Here is a 24,361-nt window from a genome sequence, read left to right as displayed (position 1 = left end):
ACATTGCAGAGAATCGGGGAGCAGCCATGAGGAGCGAATAAAGGAACATCGCGTTGTTTAATTCTTGACGCGCCTTTCTATCGCATCTTCTCAGATCTGCTTTCTCTTGCCTAGGACTTGGGCTTATTCGGGGGAGATGGGCATTTTCATGGGGCGCTTTTCGCACGGTCCATGATGGAAGAGGAATTTCCGAGCCAAAAGAAAAAAAAAACAGCAAAATAGAGCTAACGATGAATGGGCACCCTGTCTCTGCACATTATACAGGTACGGGGGTGGCTTGGATGGTGTTGGTTTTCCTTTGTCTTTTTTCCTCCGTTTTTCCTATGTTTTTCTCTTTCCTTTTCCAACCTCCTCTTCTGCTTCTCCACAAATCCCTCGGATCAGCACATTTGGCGTGGGCCATTCGACTCACACGGTTGGCAGATCTTGGGCCTTTATCCTACTGGTCCTTCGTTCTGGTTTCCCCGATCTTCTGTCATTTTTTTCTTCCTTTTTTTTTCTTCCTTTGATTTACCCTTGTTGTTTTGCCCCCATTTTTGATTCCCTTCTTGACTATTCGATTCTTGTCCGTTTCGCTTATATCTCGTTTTTCCTGCACTATTTTGATGTAATATTTCTTGTGATTTTTTTTAACCTTTTGTTTCTTGTGCTGGTCACATTCGTGTATAAGTTAATTTGACCATCCCTCCCCTTCTTGTCACTCATACCCCCTTCTTGTATTGCATTTCTTGCCTGCCATTTTGTGTTGGTCTCAGGTTTTTTTTTATCCACTATGGATCTCTAGCATCACAATTACAGCATAATTCTTTTTATGACTTTCTTCTCTTGTAAATCGTGGAAATCGTAGCTCTACTCCCCTGCTGTACTGTTATCAATTTTGAGTCCCGACTATATTGCATCTCGCCATTCGATATTAATTTATACTAATGGCTTCTTTTTGGATTGAATGAAAAAGGTACAGCATAGCTTCAGTATCACCCTCACTCTCTATTGTTTTACTAAGCACGCCGTTTTCTCAAATTTCTCTGGCTACTGGTTACACTTGGTTGAGGAATGATGCCGGTATCAAAGTTGGGCCGCGGCTTATCGCCCTTTATCACCCTATCGATAAGATGCGGGGACATAAAAAAAGCAACCACCCACATTGCCCATCCCCAGTTCGACCACTTCCGAACAAAGATTGCGGGGAAAGAGGGCATTGAGAGGAATCATCAAGACCTCGTATGCTTCAAGTCCAAAGATGTCCTCCTCGCCACCATCCCCATCCTCAGGGCTCAATGTGATCGCCCTCATCTCCGGCGGGAAGGACTCCCTCTACTCCATTCTCCATTGCATCCGCAACGGCCACAACGTCGTCGCCCTCGCCAACCTCCACCCGTCAGAACCCCCCAGCACAACATCCTCAGACACTACATCAGAAGCCGACGATGACATCGACAGCTTCATGTACCAAACAATCGGCCACGCCGTCATTCCACTCTACGAATCCGCCCTGAAGCTCCCGCTCTACCGCGCCCCCATCACCGGCGCCGCCGTCGACACTGCCCGTGTCTACCGCCACAATGCTGCTGACCAGGCCGCCCAGAGCACCGAAGAAGATGAGACCGAGTCTCTTGTCCCCCTGCTGCGCCGCGTCATGCACGACCACCCGCACGCCAATGCCGTTTCCGCCGGCGCCATCCTCTCCACGTACCAGCGCACTCGCATCGAGAATGTCGCAGCACGCCTCGGACTCGTTCCTTTAGCCTGGCTGTGGATGTACCCGTCACTTCCAGTGCCGGAGGACCGCCGCGCTGATCCCGGGGCTGTGTCAGACGCCGGACTACTGGAGGACATGGCGGCGTGCGGGTGCGACGCACGCATTATCAAAGTTGCGTCTGGAGGCCTGGACGATGGGTATCTATGGGAGAATGTATCTGAAGCAGGCAACAGCGGCCGGATGTGGCGGAGGCGTGTCGTGAAAGCAATGGGCCGGTTCGCGGCGCCGGAGGATACCCGGGGCGCGGTGCTGGGCGAGGGGGCGAGTACGAGACGCTAGCACTGGACGGACCGGGCTTTCTGTGGAAGCAGCGTATCCAAGTGGAGGGACGAGAGGTCCGGACTGGCGAGGGCGGCGTGGCGTACATGCGCTTGACGGGGGCAACGTGCGTGCCCAAGGACGGCGACGCACAGGAGTATACGCCGCAAGACGTGCCGCGGCCAGGCTTGGTAGATGAGATGTTTCAAGACGCATGGGAGGAATTAAGGTCGTCTGCAGTATTGCCGGGCTCGTCAGGCTCGATGGCGCCGCGGCTTATGACGCCGGAGTGGACATCCTGCATGCCGCACCACCGGCTCTCGTCGTCAACATGGATAATATCAAACCTGGTGGCGCCGGAGGCCGGCCCCAGCGCCGCAGACCAGATGCGCGCCATCGCCGACAAGATCCAGCATGCCCTGCGTTCGTCCAACGACACGCATCCCTCCCCTCGCTCCACCGACGACATCGTCTTCACTACTGTCCTGCTCCGCTCCATGTCCGATTTCGCCCCTATGAATACCGTCTACGTCTCCCTATTCAAGAAGCCGAACCCACCCGCCCGCGTCACTGTCGCTTGCGGCAATGCCCTCCCCGCCAACGTGACCGTCATGGTCTCGCTCACCATTGACCGCGGTGCTCGAGATCACCGCTCCGGCCTCCACGTCCAGTCCCGCTCGTACTGGGCCCCCGCCAACATCGGGCCCTACTCGCAGGCCATAACGGTACCCCAACGCGGGCCCAGCAGCATTGTCCACATTGCCGGTCAGATCCCACTCGACCCGGCGTCGATGGACGTCGCTGCGCCGCAGGGCTATCCACACGAGGATTTCATTTTCCGCGCCGTACTGGCCTTGCAGCATCTATGGCGCATTGGCGCTGCGACCCAGGTCGATTGGTGGCTAGGCGCGGTTGCGTTCCTGGCTGGCGGCGACGTGGGGGCTCGTGCTCGCGTGGCGTGGGCTCTGTGGAGCAAGGCACATGCCGCTCCTGTCAGTAACGATGACGACAACGACGACGAGCCGCAGCTTGATGCCTGGGATATCAAGTATGGGCGACGCGGTGCGGACCTGGTGCCGCGGTCGTCCGGGCACGGGGTACCGCGCTTCGAGGTGCTGGACCGGGCCAGTGCGTTTGTCTCGCCATTTCTGGCTGTAGAAGTAGATGCGCTTCCCCGTGGGTGTGAGATCGAGTGGCAGGGGCTGGGGAGTCGGTGTGCGCGGGCGATGGTGGAGAGCTCGGCGGATGCAGTAAGTGTTATTGTGGATGAGGGGATTCGATCTGTTTGCGTTGAAATTGGAGAAGGAAGCACAGCGCTTGCGGAACAGGTTTCTGCGGTCGTGGAGACGTACACGTCTGGAGGAACCTTGGCTCAGGCGGTGCTGTATACAGCGCAGGCTGTCGATGAGGGTGTATGGCCGGGTCAGATTGTGCCTTGTAGGTCTGTTTGGGGCCGAGAGGGGCGGAAACTGACTGCGGCTGTGGTTCTGCAGGTGGAAAACGAATAAAACAGATAACCCTGTCTTTAAAAAAGAAGTAGAAGGATGGTTTGTTTGGAATTGTTTTATTAGCTGTCAGGGCATTGTGTCCGAGCGTCGTTGAGACTTGAAATACCCAGTGGTCATGCTGCTCCAAAAGCCTGATTACTTGCGTTTGAGAATATCTGGAACGGCCAGGCAAGAATTGTATCGGTAAACTATTAGCTGGGTTCCCAGCCTGAGATATCATTGATGCTAGATGCCTCACAGCTCGGCATGGTGGTGGTTTCTAGGAATGCTCTCTAAGCCGGATAGGTCCATGTGTTGATTGAGAGCCAAGATTCGGAATTATGACTGTGCTTCGTTGGATCTCAAAGTTCATGAAGGTGGTGAAGTTTGCTTGTCTTGACAAATCCTAGGGTTATTCATGAGCTCAGAAGCATCAAGATGCTAAGTTATTCACTATTGGATCTAGTGACATCGAGTAAGCCAGTGAGTTCAATAGTGCTGTAATCGATAACAAAACAGTAAAACGCATAGAAACGCATGTACACCGTGGAGCTCCCAATGCCACATGTTGTTTCGCTGGCAGACCCTATATAGCCTTGCCCTAATTGCAGCAATGATTCTTTCTGTGGGAATTGGAGGTCTAATTCAACATCTGTTAGTCATGATTCCAACCAAGAGGCTTCCCTACAAGTACTGCCTTCATAGCTCAGTTGGTAGAGCGTTGCACTAGTAATGCAAAGGTCAGTCGTTCGAATCGGCTTGAAGGCATTTCTTTTTGTTTTGATGTACTTTTCATTCCATCCTGAGCCTGAATGTACACACGTACACCCTGGTCGGATGGATTGGGGGTGGATTATTTTTAAATGAGCAGGGATTTAAGGTGTTACGTTGAGAAAAAAAAGGCAAAGTGTATTTTTGGTGTTGGGGGCTGGATCAGCTGTCAGCTGTTGGCCCCAATCGCATGGAATGTTGAAAAAACCAATTAAACTCGCAGCAAATACGTGTCTTGGACCCTCTGGCACCTTTCATTAACGCTGAAAAATCCAAAAGAAACCCTACAGAAGTAGCAGCATATGATAAAAGCGACCTATTGTTGGAAGAGGATATATCTTCCCGAGTGCCTGGCACGCCGAACCATACGTAATTGGGTCCAAATCTCAGAAGGTGGATCGTTCGCTGGTCCGCCCCGGGCATGTGATAAGCAGAATCCCCTTCCGCGTTCAGGAAAGATAACAACATCCCAACTTCAACAGCATCTCCTGATCACTACGGCTCGACACTTGGAAGAACGTCTCGACCCTTTGCTTGATAGTTTCGGCTGTTTCCCCGAACCATTCCTTCCTTCTCTCGCTCACAACATATTTCGGCATGACGTACTCATCAACCTAGGAATGGCGCAATGAGTTCTCCGCGGGGCCACGAGGACCAGGCGGCGATTCCTCGCAGCAGTACGCCTGCTACGAACTCCGACGTAATCGCTGAAGATCTGCGACAATTCAACCGCTCTCCCCATCCCTACCATCGGAGCAAACGCCTTGGGTCGCGAACGCCCTCCGAGTACGGCGATCGCTTGCAACCACTCTCTTACTACTCGAAATCATCACGTACACCGAGCGACAGCGGCACAGAGGCGGATGACGAAAGTACGGGTATACTAAGAGGACTCCCAGCACCACCTCTCCGTCCTCGAAAGGGCCTGCGATCAGGTGGACTTGGCGGCCTAGATGGAGATGCGTGGCTGCCTACATTACAGCCATGGCCATCATTCGTGCGACAAACGGCACGAGGGCTTCGGCGCAGCTCAGAGGAGGACTTAGAAGGGAAGGTAGCTGCAGACCAATGCATGAGCCATCGGAGGCGAGTGGAGATCCTACGACGCCTGATGGAGACTGCGCTCCTACTCTCGGTAGGCGCGGTGGTTCTATTTCAAAAGGACTCTCGCTCGCTGGCCTGGACCTGGAGCAAAGGTAATCAGGGCGTTATATAAGGACCTTCTGGATGAACAATCAGCTGACAGCCTTGCAGAGCTTGCCGCTCATGGTCTCCTTCTTATCGGGCTGTATGCCACCTATCCACTCCTGCTTCGACTCTCAAGAAGCCGGTCGGGGCGCATATGGCCCTCCCGTCGACCTTTCTTCTCTATTCCCACGACTTTTGACCCGGCTCCTCTCCTATATCCGATTTTAATTCCGATCTTTGTTTCGCTATCTCTCACACACCACCGCCCGGCTTTGGTGATGCCAAACATCATTCTAAGCCTTTCCTCGCTGCCAGCCCCTGTGATACCCCTACAAAACTGGATAAACGGCATCAGTCTTTCACATTGGATGGTGACACTAGTCCCAATCCTCGTGTCCGAGCATCTGACTTTCGACTCTTCCGTTGCTAAACCATTGATCCTTCGCGGACATGATGCGGAATCATTACTTCTTCTTTTCCCTTTGTATCAAGCGTTGATACCCACTTTGGACTTCTTGTTAACGACAAGCATTCTTCCTGCGGAGCTACAGCTATTGGCAACTGCTCTGATTAATCTGTATTTGTTTGCGGCCTCCCCCCAGGCTGAGATTCTGAAAGCTCTGTTGTGGTTAGGCGGGATGTGTTTATTTGCTTCATGTCGGTACGTACTGCGCTGGGAAGTGGCTCTGGCTCGCATTCCTAGCTGGAAGTTCCGACGCTCAATCAGCGGCTCTCAGTCGCCCCGAAAATTTTTGAACATGGTGGACCACCGACTTTGTCAGAAGTTGAGCCGAGCCGGTGCCTCCGACGAGCCTACTTCTGACAGTGATGGACCTTGTAGTGTCCCAAGATCCCGCAAGTCGAGGACCATGCGAGAAGCCCGAGGCTCGGCGCCCTTTGATGAGCCTCTATCTGCAGGGGACAACATCACTGCTGAGCAGGCCTTTGAGCAACATGATAAAGTGTGGAAAAAGCGGCGACATACTATCTCGGCCTTTGACGAAGCCGTTCAAGAAGAACGCGTTCGGACTACACCAGGTGGTCGACGCAAGAAACTGATGGGCCCTGGTTTTGCATCATTTCTATCACTCACCGCAGCCCAAGCGCAGGTCCGCAAATGGCTCTATGCGGTATATGTGTATATTGTCTCCGGGCTGATTATCATAGGGCCTATCCGGAAGTACGTTGCTGAGCGTGCCCTGCAAGGACAAGACCCCTTTGGTTGGGCTATTGGATATCTGCTGGGTAATATATCTGGGGTTCGGTTCTGGGTGCTCATGCTCAATCTTGAATATTGGATCCAGCTACCATCCCGACCAGACACCGCTCCGGAAGAAGCCACCTGCTGGCTGGGCTGGGTTGAACATCTACGCCAGACCTCCTTTGGACCTGCCAATGCCCGCCTCCTCCTGAGCGCTTACTGCGTTTTAGTTTTGATTACAGGGCTCGCTATTGTTTTCCAGCTGAGCGCGATCGCCGAGGTCGACACTCGGCGTAAGGTTTTCCATGGCATGATGGTGCTCATGTTTCTACCGACTGTTTTCGTGGACCCGACCTTCTGTGCTCTCGCACTGGGGCTGGTTTTGTCGATCTTTCTGCTGTTAGACCTCTTCCGCGCGTCCCAGCTGCCTCCGATCTCGCGCCCTTTGACCTACTTCCTGGCGCCCTACGTGGACGGGCGGGATCACCGCGGCCCGGTCATTGTTTCGCACATCTTCTTGCTGATCGGCTGCTCCATCCCGCTCTGGCTGTCCCTGGCGGATTTGGACCACCAGGGCGAGGCCCCCTGGGCTGGCTGGGACGTGTCTGCGCGCGACGTCAGCATGGTCAGCGGCATCATCTGTGTGGGAATGGGCGATGCCGCGGCCTCCCTCATTGGTCGCCGCTTTGGCCGATTGAAATGGTTCTGGGGGGCGGCAAGTCGCTCGAGGGCAGTGTCGCTTTCGCGGTGGCAGTCTCTGGCGGGCTGCTCGTCGTTCGTGCCTGGCTGATGGTGGGAGGGTGGCCCGTGGCGGGCATCGAATCAGCAAGTGTGCCCGCCTCCACCGTTCGGTTCTGGGGGTGGACGGTCTGCAAGGCCGTACTCGCGGCTGGTGGCACTAGCGCCACGGAGGCCATCCTCACTGGGTGTAATGATAACGTCGTGGTGCCAGTCGTGTTGTGGCTGCTGGTGCGGGGTCTGGGCGTTTGAGGCCGCGGAAAAGCATGCAGGAGCCGGGGGTATACTTGTATGTAGTATGTATAGAGGAGGGGACCGAGCTCAATTGGCGAATTGGGGTCGTCGGTTTGTATTTATATAGAAGCCCTTCGGCTATGAAACGAGATGTTCCTCTCACTGTGTATATTGTACTCCGTGTGTATATGTCGATAGGCACTCCGTATAGAGTCCTGGCGCCCGTTACGTACATGAGTTGTTTACCATGATGTTCCCTAAACTGGTCGCTCCCAAGGTCCTTCGCTCCAACAGTCCCTAGTTCCCTCTGTGATGAGTCTGCGATGAGTCTGGGGGTTTGTACTACCAAGGTGGACAAGATGGACAAGGTGGACCAACTAGAACTCACTAACGACTGTCTGATTGTCTCCTGAAGCCGGGGCCTCGCGGGTTCTGCCTTGGGCCCCGATAAGCTTTGGGGTTATCGGGGGTCTGGGGGTCTGCCGATCTCGGATCCACGAGTCCGTGATCCAAGATGTTCAGGATATATATCCATGATAGTAATAACAGTCGTGACATCCATGGCAGTCTAACTTGGAAGTTCCTCCCTATGGACCTATGGATCATCTGGAGTTGATTCTTAGAGTATGACTGCATTTTGCCCAGTTTCATTCCTTGAAGTACGACACTTGGTACAATCGTAGGCCAGACTCGTGACTTGCGATAGGTCACGATCTCCTTCTTATCTAATCGATAATACCTGCATCATCGACGTCCCCCCTTTTCCATCTCTGCACCTTTCTCTTTCTCTTCCCTTCCCTCCTCTTGATCTTTGTGCAGCTTGGGCTTCTTTGAGATTCTTGGACTTTTTTTTGGATCCCTTCGTCTCCTTTCTCATCTGGTAACTGGTCCAACCCCCACCCTTGCCACCCCCAGACCCACCGCCCTTCTGACCGCCTTACCAGATCACCGCCGCCTGTCACTCGTTATCGGCGCAGGTCACCCCCCCACCTCCCCAATCATTGTCGACGCGGTCCTTTGGGTCCAGCTTTCCCGCCCTTTCAAACATCACATCATCTTGTGCCCCCATCAGATCAGCTACCCGGTTTCCACACCTCTTAAAGTTTGGTTCACATTCCACCCTCCCCATTTTGTACTTTGTGCAAAGCGCCCTTCTATTATAACATCATCACTTCCTTTCACCGCTTTCCAACATCCTTGTTGGACCATCGACGTGAATCGCCTTCGACCACCCAGATCGCGAGCTGGTCTCGTCATCCACCTGCAGCATCCTCGACAGAAACTCCCCCAGTTTGTCCACCAAGTTCCACGGCTCTCCACCCAGGTCGTTTCCAGATTTCTTAACCCGGTGGTCCGTCTTGCTTCCAGGCCTCCCGGCGCTGAACATCCCAACATCAGGACCCCCTCCTACCCTCGATCCACTACCCCCTGATGGGCCTCCGTGCGAGCCTGCTGTCGACAGATCTGCTGCGGTAGCTGTGGTTGACGGTGGTTGTGTGTTGGACCTTCGCAGAGCCATCTCTGCGGGACATCAGAGGCGTGGTGGCGGAGCCGCCCTGCGATAGTCATGTCATCTCAGCATTCACGGAGGTCAAGCGCCTCCTCGACTGAAATGACTATCGGCCCCTACACACGACATGGAAAGATCGGATCAGGGAGCTTTGCAACAGTCTATCGAGGCACCCACGCGGTGAGTCACGAATGCCCTACCCTTCTTGTACCCCGCAAGACTGACCAGTCTTACCCGATGGCCAGAAATCCAAGACCTTCGTTGCAATCAAGTCAGTGAACCTATCGAAGTTGAATAAGAAGTTGAAGGACAACCTTTCCTCCGAAATCGATATCCTCAAGTGTCTGCACCACCCGCACATCGTCGCACTGATCGACTGCCATGAGTCCACCTCACACATCCATCTCGTCATGGAGTTTTGTGCCCTGGGGGACTTGTCACAATTCATCAAGAAGCGACAGTATCTGGGTAATCACCCCGAGACCCAAGAAATGGTGGCCAAATACCCAAACCCAGATCACAAAATCGCGGGCCTGAATGAGGTGATTGTGCGACATTTCCTCAAACAACTTGCCAGTGCGCTGCATTTCCTACGCGAGCGTAATCTCATCCATCGAGATATCAAGCCTCAGAATCTTCTCCTGTGCCCAGCCCCTACAACCTATCGCGCTGGCCGCTCCCGGATCATTCCCTTGAAGGGCAGCGAGAACTCCTACGACCCGGCAACGGGACTGGAGTCTTTGCCTATGCTCAAGATTGCTGACTTCGGCTTCGCTCGTTCCCTGCCCTCTACTTCCTTGGCCGAAACCCTGTGCGGCTCACCCCTTTATATGGCTCCCGAGATTCTTCGATACGAGAAGTACGATGCCAAGGCTGACCTCTGGTCCGTTGGCACGGTGTTATTTGAAATGGTGGAGGGGAGACCTCCATTTCGGGCATCGAACCACGTTGAGTTACTACGGAGGATTGAGAAGGGAGAAGATCGAATTAACTTCGAACCGAAAAACCCGATTTCAGATGAAATCAAGAAACTCATCCGGGGTCTTTTAAAGCGGAATCCCGTCGAACGCATGAACTTCCCAGAATTCTTCAACGACCCTGTCATTGTAGGGCCAATCCCGGGTCTGGTCGGGGATGATCTGCCCCAAGAGGAGCGTCGTCCTTCTATCGACTTGCCTTTCCGCACTGGTGCCCAGCTTGACCAAATTCAGCTCAACCCAATTGTTCCGAATGCCAGTAGAGATAATCCATATGGCACTGAGCCGGAAGAGCCTCCCTTAACATACCCCCAACCCCATCGAACAAGATCATCACGACCGAGATCAGAAACTCCTCCCAGTGCTTCACCGATGCGCCGTGTAGGAAGTGCAGATCGACCATCGTCAAGTGCTTCGAAAGACCAGGCACGAAGCGGAGCAGATACTCCGCCTCATCGACCCTCTGCACATACCCATGCGACAGCGCCGGGGCGACAAGAGCTTGTGGATCGTCATTCCACCGCAACTGCGATGGAACGACAAAGAAGTCGAAACACCTATGCCGGTACGAGCAAGACTGGCCAGGAGGATCGATCTCGAGAGGAACGTGAACGGGCTGCGCAGGAGGTTGCTTTTGAACGGGACTATGTGCTGGTCGAGAAACGTGCAGTGGAGGTCAATGCGTTTGCCGATGAGTTGGCTCATAGCCCCCGGATCCAGGGTGGTTTCGGACGGGGACAACCTGGATCTGTGTCTCGTCGTGCAACCACCCAAGGCCTGCCGTCTGTAAACTCAACATCACCGCATTCCAAGGCCCTGCAAATGATCCCTGGTCGAGCTCGAGCGGATTCACTACACCAGCGTCAACACTCGTATGAGCGACGATATGGACAAAGTCCGACGTCGGCAACATCGGCTATTTCCAAAGCCCTAAATATGGCTAGTGGTCGGCTGTTCAGTATGGGGTTTTCACCACCCTTGGCTATCACTAAAGGCGGCCGGTCGCCTCCGCTGGCATACAACCCATTTCCCGCCTATCCTTCCGGGCAAGGGAGTCTGTTGCTTATGGGTGATGGTTCCAAGACTACTGATGAGGATTACAAGGCTGTACAGGTGATTGAAGAGTGTGCGACTCGGAGCGATGTTGTTTATGGGTTTGCCGAGGTTAAATATAAACAACTCATCCCCCTGGCTCCCTCAGCTCAGACGGATCAGTCAGCAAGACCCAACACTGGTGCTGACCCCGATTCCAACAATGGCGACGATGACGGGTTAACTGTGGATGCCATTGTCACGCTCTCCGAGGAAGCTCTCGTCTTATACGTGAAAGCCTTGTCTTTGCTCGCAAAGTCTATGGATATTGCAGGAGCTTGGTGGTCACGAAAGAATCGAGAAGACGTCTATGGCGATAATGGTCGAAATGATTCCACCGCGCTTGCCGGGACTCGGATCAATAACGTCGTGCAATGGGTCCGGAGTCGATTCAATGAAGTCCTGGAGAAAGCTGAGTTTGTCCGACTGAAACTTATGGAGGCGCAAAGACGGCTGCCTCTAGACCATCCTAATCACCTGGATAACACCTCGGTTGGCTCGGCTGCCACATCGACCGCATCTGCAGATGTCGTGGTTAGCTCCGGGGTATCTGCCGAGAAGCTGATGTACGACCGAGCATTGGAAATGAGCCGGGCTGCAGCTATCAATGAATTGACTGGTGAAGATCTCGGGGGCTGTGAGATCGCCTACGTTACCGCTATCCGTATGCTCGAGGCAGTCCTCGACGACGACGGATCGCGTACTTCTACAGGGACTGCCAGCGATAACCAGAGTGCCGGCGACAGGGGATCCCTCGATGACTTGCAAGGGGAGGACCGGCAGGTAGTCGTCAAGCGTGAGTATTTTGTCCCAAACTGCGAGAATATTCAATCATACTGACTCGGTTAACAGTGGTATCCAGCATGCGTGGCCGCTTGACAGCTCTTAGGAAGAAGCTTACCGTCCTTGCCAAACGTACATCAACTGGCAATAACGGTCGACTGCCATCGTCCAATTTGGTCCCCGTCTCTCAAGCGTCGGGCGCGACTCCTCCGCGGTGAATCTCTTCTCCGTGCATACCTTTATCACTCTCAAATCCATAATGGATCTCTATATCATCTCCGACCTCACCTCCGACCTCTTAACTCATCAGCTATCCCCCCCCCTTTTTTCATTTTTTCTGCTTCTCATGTTGGAACAGAGCTTTTTATTCATCTCGCCATTTCAGAGATGCTAATTTACTTCATGTTCATGCCGTTCATTCATGTTCAAATTCTAGTGCGCCGCAATATATCCCACTGCACGAGAGGGAGAGGAGTTTTTTTCTTTCTTTTTCTTGGTTTCCAGTTTTCAGTTCTTATTTCATCTTCCCTTTCCATTTCTGTTCTCATCCTGCTTGACTTTCGACCGGCGTCTGACCTGGGTTGTGATAGGCATACAGAATGGCACGTGATTTCTTTCTCTTTTTCTGCAACTTGGATTTACTAGGTCAGGGAGTTCCGGTTGCGGTTCTGGCCATGAAATGGAGATTTAGGAGAATTGGCTGGTTGCATGTGGAATGCAGGTTTAGATGAGAGGATTTGATATTATATGAAACTATCAGATTTCAGTTTCTGTATTCCTTTCGTATCTCGTCCGTGCCCAGTTCAGGTCATAAATACTGATTTAATAAGTCAACAATAGATCGATGCTGCTCAAGTCGTGCACACCGTAGTGCTGTCCAGTTGTAAGGAGCTGTCCAGGTAGGGTCAACTCTGCCGCTCTCAAGGAGTAATTGGACCACAGCCACATGCCCATTGCGAGAGGCATGCATCAGAGCTGTCCAACCTCTATGATCTTTTGAATCTGGATCGACCTTTTCGAGTAGTAATTGGACCACAGCCACGTGTCCTCTCCCAGCAGCATGCATGAAAGCTGTCGAGCCTCCATTGTCCGTTATTTTTGGGTCAGCATTCTGGAGTAGTAACTGGACTACAGCCTCGTGGCCCCCAATGGAAGCATATGCGAGAGGCGTAAGACCTTGAGAATCCCTTTTATCGAAATCGGCTTTCTCAAGCAGCAGCTCAGAAATGCTAAGATGGCCTTTCTCAGCTGCATAAGACAGTGGGGTCCGACCTTTGTCATCTTGTGCATTAGTATCTCGCACACAATTAAGAAGTTGCCTGACGATAGTCTCTAGTCCCTTCTCTGCAGCGTAAGACAGCAGATTTCGTGAATTTGTGTCTATTGCATTGAAGTCTTGAACACGCTGAAGCAAGACGCCTGCAGACTCTTCGTTCTCTTTATTGATCGCCCAGAACAATGGCGTTGAAGAATAGGTATCCATGTAATTCGCATCAACTCTTTCATCAGCAAGGAGGGTCTGAACCACTGATGTATGAGCCTTCGATGCTGCCCATGAGAGGGGCGTCCGACCATTTTTGTCGGTCGAGTCTGGGTCAACTCCTGGGCAGTCCAACAGTATCTGAACGATATTCGAATGTCCCTGACAAGCTGCCCACGACAAAGGTGTCCACTGCCTAATGTCTGGTAAGTCCGGATTGACCCCGTCTATCTTGAGCATGAATTTGATGATCGCTTCATGTCCATTCTTCGCAGCCCAAATGAGAGCTGTTTGCCCTTCTTCATCTTGAACATTTGGATCGACTTTTCCATTGTCGAGTATGCACTTCAAAATTGTCTCATATCCGTTTTTTGCAGCATCGAGAAGAATCTTTTTGGCTTTCGAAGGAAGTGACTCCCTTTCGTCGTTTGAAAATGTCGATCCGTGATGATCAAGTATGTATTTGCACACCTCTTCCTGGCCCTTCTCAAGTGCCCAGAATAAAGGTGGCTGTCCGTACCCTGTCACTGCCTCGAGTAACAGGGACATCACTTGTTTTTCTTGTATCAGAGATATCTTCACGATAAGGTCCAACATTCGACTTTTCCATGTTTTGAATTGATATCCCGTTATAGCCTTCATGTCTTGAAACAGATAAGATAGAGAGGGAGCGATGTTGATAGCGCTGACTAGGGAGGCTGAGACTATTCCATCCCTGTTAATCCATACCGAAGAGTCAAGATTTCGTGCTCTTCCCAGGAAGGCGCTGCACGCGGCCAGCCTCGCCACCGCTCTTTCAGCTGAGAGGGGACGATCATCCAAATCGTGTAGATATCTCTGGAAAAATGGCTCGACTTGATCTTTTGGTATTGTTGGAAGAAGCAGAGTGAAAATCCTTTGTGCCTCCCAGTATCTTTCTTGCTTATTTAGTTCCTCGCACCGTTCGATGAATCCATCATAATCCGTTGCGTAACTTTTGTCGTCTGGCAGCCCCGGTGGTTGGTAATACTTTGGGTCGATAGGTACTCTCTCGAGAAGTTCAGTATCGTCAAAGTCATCATCAATTTCTTCATTTAAAAAATAGTCGCCGCTGCTTCTCCAGCTGGGTCTTCTAAACGAAGCAGAAATGATGATTTCAAGGTAAATTTCCGTGATATGCGACTAGAGGAGTCAGCTTTTCTCTGTTTTTGGAGTACCCCAAAACTGAATGGCTTTTTTACATCGATCTCATCGAACTCATCAGAAGGCTTTTGATACTTATCGTGCCATGATCGCGCAGCATCAAGTGCCACTTGTATACTATACGCCGCAGATTCCTTCCGACGCATCGCAGAGTCCCTCCAACGAGACCCAAAGTCTCTCCAACGCGACGCAGATTCCTTCCGACGCAGCGTAGATTCTTCGGAGCGTGAGCGCATATAATATTCTGCCAAAAGTCTCATTAAGTGGCAGAGACAATCCTCGGATTTAGAGAGGGGCTCTTGTAAGGGCGGATTGTCAAGATGCGTTATCAGATCAAAGAATCTGCGTGATGCGAAAAGCATGTCTGCGTACTCCATAAAGACTGGGAAGGTGTCTCGGTACGGCTTCAAGTTCGTCTCAAACATTTCATTAGCGTCTTTAAAGAGACCCAGTCTTGATAGCAGTATAAAGTCCTCTAATTCTGCAGGAATGTCATTGACCACGTCGATTTCTGGGCAAAGGAAGACGGCATTTTCTTCGTAGGTGCCGGGCCCAGTGGTGGAAGCCGATTTCATAACACTGGCTTATTCGCTGGTCGAAGTGACAATGGTGCGACCTTCTGAGTTCAAAGAGAAGCAAGAAGTAGTCGAGCTAGGTACAAGAGCGATCTTGGATGAAGCGTTTGAAGTGTTTCAAAAGGTGGTCGTCAGCCGCATGATAATCCTGCCCCGCACCAAAAGCGAGGGGCTGCTCGGTTGCAAATGCCCAGCCTTTCTTACGATATTCTTCTAATCCACCTTCTCACCCCTTCATCGGAGCATGTCTCTTCCTCCTTGCCATGAAAAGCGTAATTTTCCGCTCGAATCAAAGCCCTCAAGGGAGGTATAGGAGCCAGTATAGTGCTCTGGACACCATCCCGCTTCAGGGAGGTTCCTGCGGCCGAGCCCAAGTAAACTGTTGTCTCCTGATGCAAGAAGCTCAATGGGGATTACTGGGAGACCGGAAGGCCGTGATATTGCATCTGCTTACTGATCTCGATCAGGACAAGCATTACAGATTCGAGCGCTGCGTTGTCCGACTTTCTTTTACTGGCGACGATTCAGCCATGAGGTCGAGTAACAATAGTGCGCCTAATCCTCCTGAAATACCGCGCTTGATACACCCCCCAGTCCCTGCACACTTGAAGGGTATGGATCATGTGAAGAACCGTTCGAAACGAGCCACTGGGCAGCTCAATATTGAGGCAGGTCCAGCCACTGTGGGAGGGAGCCTGACCAGAAGCTCGGAGTATGAGACCAAAACATCGTGGAACTATACCAGCCACTGGGATCGAGGGGAGTCGAGTGACTACATGGGTCACTACACAAGAGCGAGTTGGTGTTTGGAAAACCTCGGACGCGATCAAAATGACGATGTTAGCAAACTATACGCAGGTATGGTCTTGAACCATTTCTCCAGCCCAGTCTTTGTCTCTTGCTCCGTCGAGGCCAAGCTTTCTAGCCGTCTACGGATGTTTGAGCGGTTCAAAAGTAAAGATAGAACGCCCACTTTCATCGAGATACCCATGCCAAAGGCCCTGCCACCCACGGATCTTACGGCTGCTGTCAAGGGGTTGGAAGAGAACATCCAAGCCAAGATGTACCGGGGAATGGCGAGTAAGTCATTCACACGTTCTTTCTTGACATGCCGGGATTTACCGTCAATTGATACCAACCATCACAGCCGCAATGTCTTCGAAAAACTATAGAGTCGTGCCCACAAATAAACAGGAATCGGTTGAAGGTGTGAAAGAAGATTGGGACGGGGAAACTCTATTCCAGGGAAACTCAACGGAGAGTTTTCCTGAATGAAATGATCTAGTTAGGGACCAACGCGACGCTGTGCAATATCTTGATTCCACACTCCCTGTCTATGCTATAATACTGCTCCATTGTCAATTGGCTGTTGTATCTGAGCTTGGTCATGTCTACTACGTCAAAGTCAGGACATTCAATGCAAGACCTTATTTGTCGACAAGAATCAGACGGTGGATCTCGGTTCCCAGAAGGTTTCCGAGAAGCAAATCTATTGGAATGCAATCAAATTTGAGACCTCTCTGTCCCCGAAACACGCTCTTTGGTCGTTGTCACGTCTGAGAAGTTGAAAAAGAAGAGATATGTGCTAATAAGAGACCTCAAAGAGACAACCCCGGTGTTTAAGCTATATTCTACCAATTATTTATACCTTTTCTTTCTCTCCTTGAAATCAGCCTAGACACAAGATATTGGATAATAATCAAATGAAAAAACACAACAAAAAGCAACCAGGATCTTATTGCTTCATGCCCTTGGCTATATGACCAATCAGAGATTATTGCTCTGTAATAACCATGCATAATACTATAATCTGTGCAATGAAGTCGATCGTAGCATTGCCGCTCTGCGTAACTTCGATAGGTCCCTTCCGCACGTACATAATTGTCTTCCCTCTCCCTGCAGATCTCTTCTCAACTGTTAGCTCAACGTTATGTGGCGGGTAAACAGTCTACGATAGGCTAGACTACAGAGAACCACGGTATATATTGGTTTAACCAATATTCCGGTCGCGGCTAGGTGGGTTGCATTTTCCGGTCACATAAATGAGAAGAGAGGAAGGAGGTTGTGAAATCCCACCAGCAGCTAGCTTGCCTCAACACTGTACCGTGTGAATCAGGTTTTCAGTCAATTGTGGTAATTGCGCCAATTGTAACAGAATATTTATTAGTAGCGTAGCTTTATAGTTGGTCTTTGATTTTCACCCGTTTCTATGGATCTGGATAATAGCGTTTATATAGCCTTAGTCTTCATACGTGTACACGGAGCCTTTTGTAACAAATTGGAATCATAATACTTGGCCGTGAGCCCAGTGTGATCTGAGGTTCCCGAGTTGCTCCAACTGTGACGGTGCAGGCGCCCAGTGCCTGACTTATCACTCGAGGAAACACTACGAGGTAAGTGCATTGAATAATAGCTGTGACCTTACCACTCCTAATTAACATGCTCGGAGGTTCCTCGTAACTATGTATCCGAATTAGAGACGGAAATTGAAAAATTAACCCCGGAAAATCGAGAACTGAGAGCAAGAGCCCAGCCCGCTTCGGCCAGTGGGAAAATCACCACTTCTCGTGAACAATTTTCCCCAAGCAGTGTTGGTCCTGGGGACTATCTAACAGCAAGTCCAGCCAAGTCTGATACAAGTTTGAACCACGTGCAAGACTTGGTGAAGAGCGTCAAAGATATTGTTGTTGAGCCGTCAAGACAGCCACGATTCTTGGGACAGAGCGGCGGAATTACCCTCGCCAGATTGGTCATATCAGCAATCCGCGTCGATGCCTTGCCTTCTCCTCTGCTAACTGAGCCACGCCCATACAACCCTTCTTCATTTTCAATGGCAGCGGAGGCTTCTCTTCCACCGCGCCAGGCCGCGGATCATCTGGTAAATGTCTACTTTCAGTACCACACACCGCATCTACCCGTCGTGGAGCGTGCCAGGGTGGAAGAGGCCATTGAAAGCGCATATCAGGCCATGAGTGGCCAGCAACTCCCGAACCGTGCCGTAGAAGAGGATATCTTCATATGTTACATGATTCTCGCTATCGCCCTCTGCGATGTTTCAAACCCATCGGGAGGTCGACCAAGTCAGAGTGAGGGATGCTTCAGGTCAGCCATGAGTTGGTACGAAAAGGTTGTCGCGAGCTCAAAAAGCGATGTCGAGACCCTCCGTACTATTCTCCTTTTGGCTCAATTTATTGCATTATGTCCTTCTCAGGGAAGCCTGTGGAATTTGACTGATATCGCTTTACGTTTGTCCATCGACATAGGCTTGCACTGGGAAAGTGAAGACCATATTGCGAATCTTGATCCGGCTATTTTGTACGACCGCCGGCGTCTATGGTACTCGACATACCAATTTGACCGTATCTTGTGCATCACACTCGGTCGCCCTTTTGGTATTATCGACGAAAGTGTACGTGTGCCATTTCCAAATCCTTGGGCTGTCGATCGAAGGACCTCTGGCAGCGAATCTATCGAACTAGACATCCATAGCCAACGAGCTCATAATAATTTATTTACTTTATCCAAGCTTGAGTCTGAGATAAAACATGCGCAACATAGCCAGACTTGGGCTCCAAAACTAGCTTACCCTAAAGCAAACTATGCTGTCTGGGTTCAGGATATCAAACCTCGTCTTGAAGAATGGTACGCAACTATTCCACAGATAAATAGGGCTCACCCATTATCCATATTTGCGCATCAAGCGTATTGGGAATATATCTACAGAAATGCAATTCTCCTGCTGTATCGGCCCAACTCAGCAGGATTGCAAACATCTCAGGAACAACAGTTCTCTCTTTCCACGCCTCTTGTCGACTAATCGAAAGTATCAAAACTTTACAACAAGAAGGAAAGATTGGTATTCTCTGGAAATCCAGCCATGAACAGGTCATGGCTGGCTTAGGAGTTATATCGTCTTTGGCCGTCGAAAGAAGTACGAGAGCGGAATTCTATAGGAAGTAACATTTCCATATTACAATCCTGTGCCTCAACACTCTCTGCACTCGCTGAGAGCTTTCCAGGAGTTGCAGGTTGTCGTGATGCCTTCGAAATTCTTTCGTCGGCGACAGTCGACTGGCTAGTCGATGAGAGCGCCGTGGGAAAGCAATCTGGCCGGTAGAAGTTCGAGAGACAAGCGGAGGACGTCTTACAGCAGCTGCAACTATCTCGTGGAGTAAATGAGAATATTGGAATAGACATTTCAGGCGTTTTGTCTGCTGATAACTTTTTATTTAGCGAGATGCTCAGCAGTGCTGCTCAATGGCCTGATCCGGACAGCGGGCTCAGTGACATGAGCTCTGACCCAATGATAAGAAGGAGAGCCTTATGCATTTTTTTAAACTTTCTTACAAAGAAATCGCAGTAAAAGACTCTGAAGTTCATGAATATTCTATTCAAAGTATTCTACATCAGTTGGTAACTCAATGTCATTTCTTGTCCAACGATAATTTCACAACAGCTTGCATCACCTTTCTCATAGCCTTTCTAAACCGTTTATATACAACAAGAGATTTTGTACTATTTGTTGAATTGCGGTAGAATACATCATTAGGATTAAAGAAGTTGAAGATTCTAATCGAAATGTCGGATCTGTCAACCTTGCAACTAGACTATTCATCTCTTGCTTTCTGGTTATATTTGACTTCTTTTGCGGGGAGTCCAGTGAAAAGTCACCTTTATAGGTCATATCTAGTCACAGGTCAGATTTATTGGTGAGATATGGCTCATGCTTTGATATCTTAGTCAACGGGGATTATATCGAAGGGGTTGCAGAGCCTCTCAATTGTGCCGTGGCAGCATTGCTAGCTATTGAGAAGAAGCCATTGAATATCGCGAGGACGTACGTTCTACCGCGATGTTTCCTGTTATCTTGACCTATCTTGTGATGAAGGATTCTAATGAATATGTAGGAGAACTATCGAGACTCCTATGTTCCATCAAATCCTCAACAACGAAGGTCTATCTTCCTCCGCATCGGATATGCCGATGACGGGGCCTGATAAATCCCAGGAAGCTGTAAATGTCACGGCCTTCTTAGCGAGTGACCAGAGCAGCTAGATGACATGCGCAGTGTGGAACGTGGACGAGGGCGCAAATATTTTTATTTTTTATGATAATGTTATATGAACTCTTTGCTGAAAAGGATTCGATCGTAGTCTCTTTTTCGTCGAATGAACAGCATAGACTTCGGAAATTAAATCAAGTAGTAAACTTGTAGAAGATATGAGTTATTTTTTTAATATAATGGTGAACAAGTCTTTAGACTATCCCTCTCAAATATTTATTGAAGGGCATTCTCAAGGTTTATCTTTTTGACCATATTGCTCATCAGTTACAGCTTCATGCCACACAGTGCTCCCGATTCCAATAACGAAGTGAGTCATGATGCTCTCATCATCCGCTCCGTGCCAGTGAGTGGTTCCAGCCGGAGCCCAAACGACATCTCCAGTCTTCAGACGCTGTGGAACGCCCCCCTTATCGCAGATCCAGCCGCTTCCAGCGACAACTTTGATCATTTGTCCTCTTTCATGGGTGTGCCAGTAGGTTCGGGCACAAGGTGCAAATGTGACATTGGCAATTGCTGCTTCTTGATCATTATGTATAAGGTCTAGAAAAACCTCGCCGCTAAATGTTTCCGTGGGCTTCGAACACTTGACGTCCGATCTGAAGCCATTCGGGATGACGAGGGATTTCGGCATTATCGTAGCAGTGGTTCGGGAGAAGCTTCAAAGCAATAAGAGCTGAGTTTTCGTTAATCATCATAGATTTGATCAAGATAATGACATACCCCAAGTTCTTCCCGGTGATAGATGGCGAAAGATGGTAAACTATAGTTACTTCAAACCGGTAGAAACAGAGTTGTGGAAAAAGGGACTCTACATCACTATTTAAAGAACGAAAATTTACCTTGCAGTCATTAAGTGATGCAAAGCGTCGTCAGTTTTCTCCGGCAAAAGGTCGGCGGATTCGGCAGTCAGCAGATGACATACTGCACTAGGAAGGTCCACTGATCCCCGTCCTTAAGTCCGAGTTGCTTACATCCGCACTTCCTTCGAGACAGTTCGGCCGAGAAGAAGCCATTGAATATCGCGAGGACCCACATATTCCTCTGACAGTCTAGCAATCACAAGAATATGCGGGTCCTAGAATCAATGTTCTGTTTTTCGAAGCCGTGCAATGTCCTAACAACCAGCTTCACCAGACCTGCGCACCAATCTACGTTATTCTATCACTCCTAGAAAGCCAAATGATCGCCCCAGAGATCAAAATCTTGTCAACAGGAAAGCGGATTTGATTCCCAGAGTTATGCTTTCTAGATTACAGAAACTATGTCGAGCTTACTGGGGCTACATAGCTTCAAGAGGCTACTTATTTGCCCCCATAAATGTTTCAGGCATCCCTGGCAAAGGATGCGTTTCCAGCATCTATGGACTCGTTATCAGACGCGTGTCCGATTTTCGATAGTGATAATAAAGATATACATGTTTGAACCTAGACATCGCTACAACTCTTGCTAGTAGTAGAGTCTAAATTGCGCTCTGGGATACTAACGGTAGCAGGGTTAAGGGAATTGAGAAGTCCTCCAAAGACTAATACCGGGGGGATATCTTGGCTCAAACATTATACGTATCAGACAGCCCAGCTGTCAAGGTCGCCTTGATAGAGGCACAGCAGCACCCTGGCGTCATCAATGCGATTGCGAATTTTGTAGTGGCTGCCGGTCGGCAATTGGGAGTGGAATCGGTTTGAGAGATAAGCCTTCATTAAACCATCGTCAACCTTAATACCAAGAGGCTTGAACATATCGAGCGAAATTCACTCCTGGGTTCCTTGATGAACTGCAAAGCGTTGTGTATATTGCGAGCATGATCGCTACCCGAGGTTACAAGAACGGACTAGTTGTCGCTGAAATGTATGCTGCGATCGAGATGGTCAAAAGTGCAGCCCTTGAGTTTGGGATCAAAGGAAATCCGAGTGAAGTACGTTCTACCGCGAGGTTTCCTGTTATCTTGACCTATCTTGTAATAAAGGATTCTAACAAATAAGTAGTAGAGCTATTGAGACTCCTATCGATTAAATTAGCGTTATAGATTAAAAAATAGAGGATTAGGGAGATCGGTAAGCCTTAGGGGATACCTATTAGGGTTAGAATGCTACTACTAGACGAGCCTTCTAGTATACGAATAGTAGTAGTAGAGCGATTTTAAAGGAAGGCTGCTATTTATAGCACGAACTAGCTAAGCCGACCGCGTCGCTGAGACCCCCGTATCTGCTCAAATAATTAGCGATTGTGGCCTGTGGCCTGTGGGGTCGATTGCTTAATGGCGTTGGAGCGCGCCCCTCAACTTGTGCACTCGTTGACACATAGCCCTCGCATCGGAGACTAGGGTCTTTAAGACTTTGATTAGCAAAACTCGGGCCTATTAGCCAGCCCCCCAAAAAACTACGAAACAAAGAGGAAACACATTTATTTAATTCCATTCCTACTCTCAAATTCCAACCTTCAGACATTACACATCACCAGGCGCGACAGTAAATAGCGTCCGCTCCCCGTGTCCGAATTCTGTCCAAGGAGCCAGAGGCGCGTAAAGGGCGGGGAATGAAAGACAAGCTAACCAGGTCCGGGTCCCGTGAGGCAGGACGCCCGGCTCTTCTCTCGTTCGATAAGATACCGGAATGGTTTCAACACGACAACAACCAGTAGATTCTTCACGATTACCGGCCTATATCGGGCTCGGTTCGCGCCTCGTTCCGCAGTGGTAGTATCTCACCAACGAGACGGTCAACATCTATTCCTATCTCATTTCGGCCGTTATCTTCCTCCTCGGCGAGTAGTTTATCTTGCGGTACCTTGCTAGCAAATATTCCAGAGTTACTAGCACCGATTTTGTTGCTTTCTCATTCTTTATGCTTACGACGACCATTTGCTATGCATTTTCGGCTCTTTATCATACTTTGATAAACCACTCTTGTTCCGTGGACTATTTCTGCCACCGACTAGATATGCTTAGTATAGGGATCTTCATAGTCGGTGATATTATCTTAGGAGTACACATAATCTTTCGATGTGAGACTACGCTACGCAATATGTATTAGTCTATAGTTAGTTGATCTCATATACTCGGGTTTTTCGGTCCTAGGACTAGTAATCGGATCTAACACCGCCTTAATCGGTTACTAGATTGGGGTTTTCGGGGCATTGACCATCATCACGAACGTTTATCCCAAGCTCCAGAGCTACAAGTATCGCTCCATGCGAACACTAGCGTTCGTAGCGACTAGCATGTCCGTTGTGGCGCCCTTGATTCATTGGCTCGATATTTTCGGGTTAGACCTGATAAACAAAAAAACCTTTACCTATACTATGGTGGCAAAGATAGACTGTCTTCTATCTAGAACCGCGCTTTATGCAAAGAGTCTCTCATTTTGCCCATACAGGAGAAAATTGCTAATACACGTGATTCGAAAGATGAGGTTTCCCGAAAGTTGGTAGCCTGGGAAATTCGACATGTGCAGCTCCCACTCATTCATGCACATCCTGGTGGTCTGCACCGCTGTTATCCAGATGATAGGGTATCTGGAAGCCTTCGACTATGCTTACTCACATATTACCTGCTCAGCCTCTTGAGTTACTACCTTTTGTAGAGCCTCTAACCACCGGGACGAGCGGCGGCCTTCCAACCTAGTGTAGTGGGGAAATGGCCGACAATAGAAGATCTCTGATTAGAGGATATCTTTCCTAGTACACAGTCTTTACAGGATATAGCTTCGCATCTCCGATAGGGAGAGAATCAACTTTCACACTCTCTTCGCTTCATCTACTTCTGCTTTCCCTTTTAGGAGGCTTCCTCTATCGTGGGCTGTGGTGGTTTGTTAGTCTGTTCGCCGACCTATCTCATCCTGCCTGCATTCTCAGGCTTGCCGCAGAGTGCCCTGGTTCAATAGGAACTGTAGACTAATAAACCCCTCGATACTACTAATCACCTAGCTACAGTATTTTATTAGTTGCTTTAGCTAAGATATACCGAGGCAGGATAGAGGAAGCGGACAAGTGTCTATATATTCGTGTTAAAGAATATAAATCCTACTACTTAGTCTTACAGCATCGTGAGCGGTGACTATTATATC

At 49.8% G+C, this 24,361-nt stretch overlaps 7 protein-coding genes across 7 annotated transcripts; 4 read left to right on the top strand and 3 right to left on the bottom strand.

Annotated features, from left to right (window-relative positions):
• Positions 1-1,240: 1,240 nt before the first annotated feature.
• N7462_010252 (diphthine--ammonia ligase family protein) lies at positions 1,241-3,525 on the top strand (the record flags this gene model as incomplete). Its single annotated transcript, XM_057081966.1, has 2 exons — positions 1,241-2,024; positions 2,081-3,525. 2 exons carry the CDS (start codon positions 1,241-1,243, stop codon positions 3,523-3,525), a joined length of 2,229 nt encoding a protein of 742 aa, XP_056929006.1.
• Positions 3,526-4,903: 1,378 nt separating this feature from the next.
• On the top strand, positions 4,904-7,454 carry N7462_010251 (putative phosphatidate cytidylyltransferase; the record flags this gene model as incomplete). Its single annotated transcript, XM_057081965.1, has 2 exons — positions 4,904-5,471; positions 5,530-7,454. 2 exons carry the CDS (start codon positions 4,904-4,906, stop codon positions 7,452-7,454), a joined length of 2,493 nt encoding a protein of 830 aa, XP_056929005.1.
• Positions 7,455-8,804: 1,350 nt separating this feature from the next.
• N7462_010250 (uncharacterized protein) lies at positions 8,805-9,155 on the bottom strand (the record flags this gene model as incomplete). The annotated part of the gene is made up of 1 exon (XM_057081964.1): positions 8,805-9,155. One exon carries the CDS (start codon positions 9,153-9,155, stop codon positions 8,805-8,807), a length of 351 nt encoding a protein of 116 aa, XP_056929004.1.
• Positions 9,156-9,203: 48 nt separating this feature from the next.
• atg1 (serine/threonine protein kinase ATG1) lies at positions 9,204-12,216 on the top strand (the record flags this gene model as incomplete). Its single annotated transcript, XM_057081963.1, has 3 exons — positions 9,204-9,326; positions 9,392-12,011; positions 12,068-12,216. 3 exons carry the CDS (start codon positions 9,204-9,206, stop codon positions 12,214-12,216), a joined length of 2,892 nt encoding a protein of 963 aa, XP_056929003.1.
• A 590-nt stretch (positions 12,217-12,806) lies between these two features.
• On the bottom strand, positions 12,807-14,027 carry N7462_010248 (ankyrin repeat domain-containing protein; the record flags this gene model as incomplete). The annotated part of the gene is made up of 1 exon (XM_057081962.1): positions 12,807-14,027. One exon carries the CDS (start codon positions 14,025-14,027, stop codon positions 12,807-12,809), a length of 1,221 nt encoding a protein of 406 aa, XP_056929002.1.
• A 1,600-nt stretch (positions 14,028-15,627) lies between these two features.
• Positions 15,628-19,052, top strand: N7462_010247 (fungal specific transcription factor domain-containing protein; the record flags this gene model as incomplete). Its single annotated transcript, XM_057081961.1, has 3 exons — positions 15,628-16,315; positions 17,059-17,118; positions 17,860-19,052. 3 exons carry the CDS (start codon positions 15,628-15,630, stop codon positions 19,050-19,052), a joined length of 1,941 nt encoding a protein of 646 aa, XP_056929001.1.
• Positions 19,053-20,529: 1,477 nt separating this feature from the next.
• Positions 20,530-20,931, bottom strand: N7462_010246 (cupin domain-containing protein; the record flags this gene model as incomplete). Its single annotated transcript, XM_057081960.1, has 1 exon — positions 20,530-20,931. One exon carries the CDS (start codon positions 20,929-20,931, stop codon positions 20,530-20,532), a length of 402 nt encoding a protein of 133 aa, XP_056929000.1.
• Positions 20,932-24,361: the final 3,430 nt, after the last annotated feature.

The sequence above is a fragment of the Penicillium macrosclerotiorum genome (assembly GCF_028827735.1).
Source record: "Penicillium macrosclerotiorum strain IBT 26536 chromosome Unknown utg000010l_segment0_segment0, whole genome shotgun sequence".
Classification (NCBI taxonomy): Eukaryota; Fungi; Ascomycota; class Eurotiomycetes; order Eurotiales; family Aspergillaceae; genus Penicillium; species Penicillium macrosclerotiorum.
The sequence above is the reverse complement of the archived record's forward strand: the minus strand, read 5'-3'. Positions and strand labels throughout refer to the sequence as shown.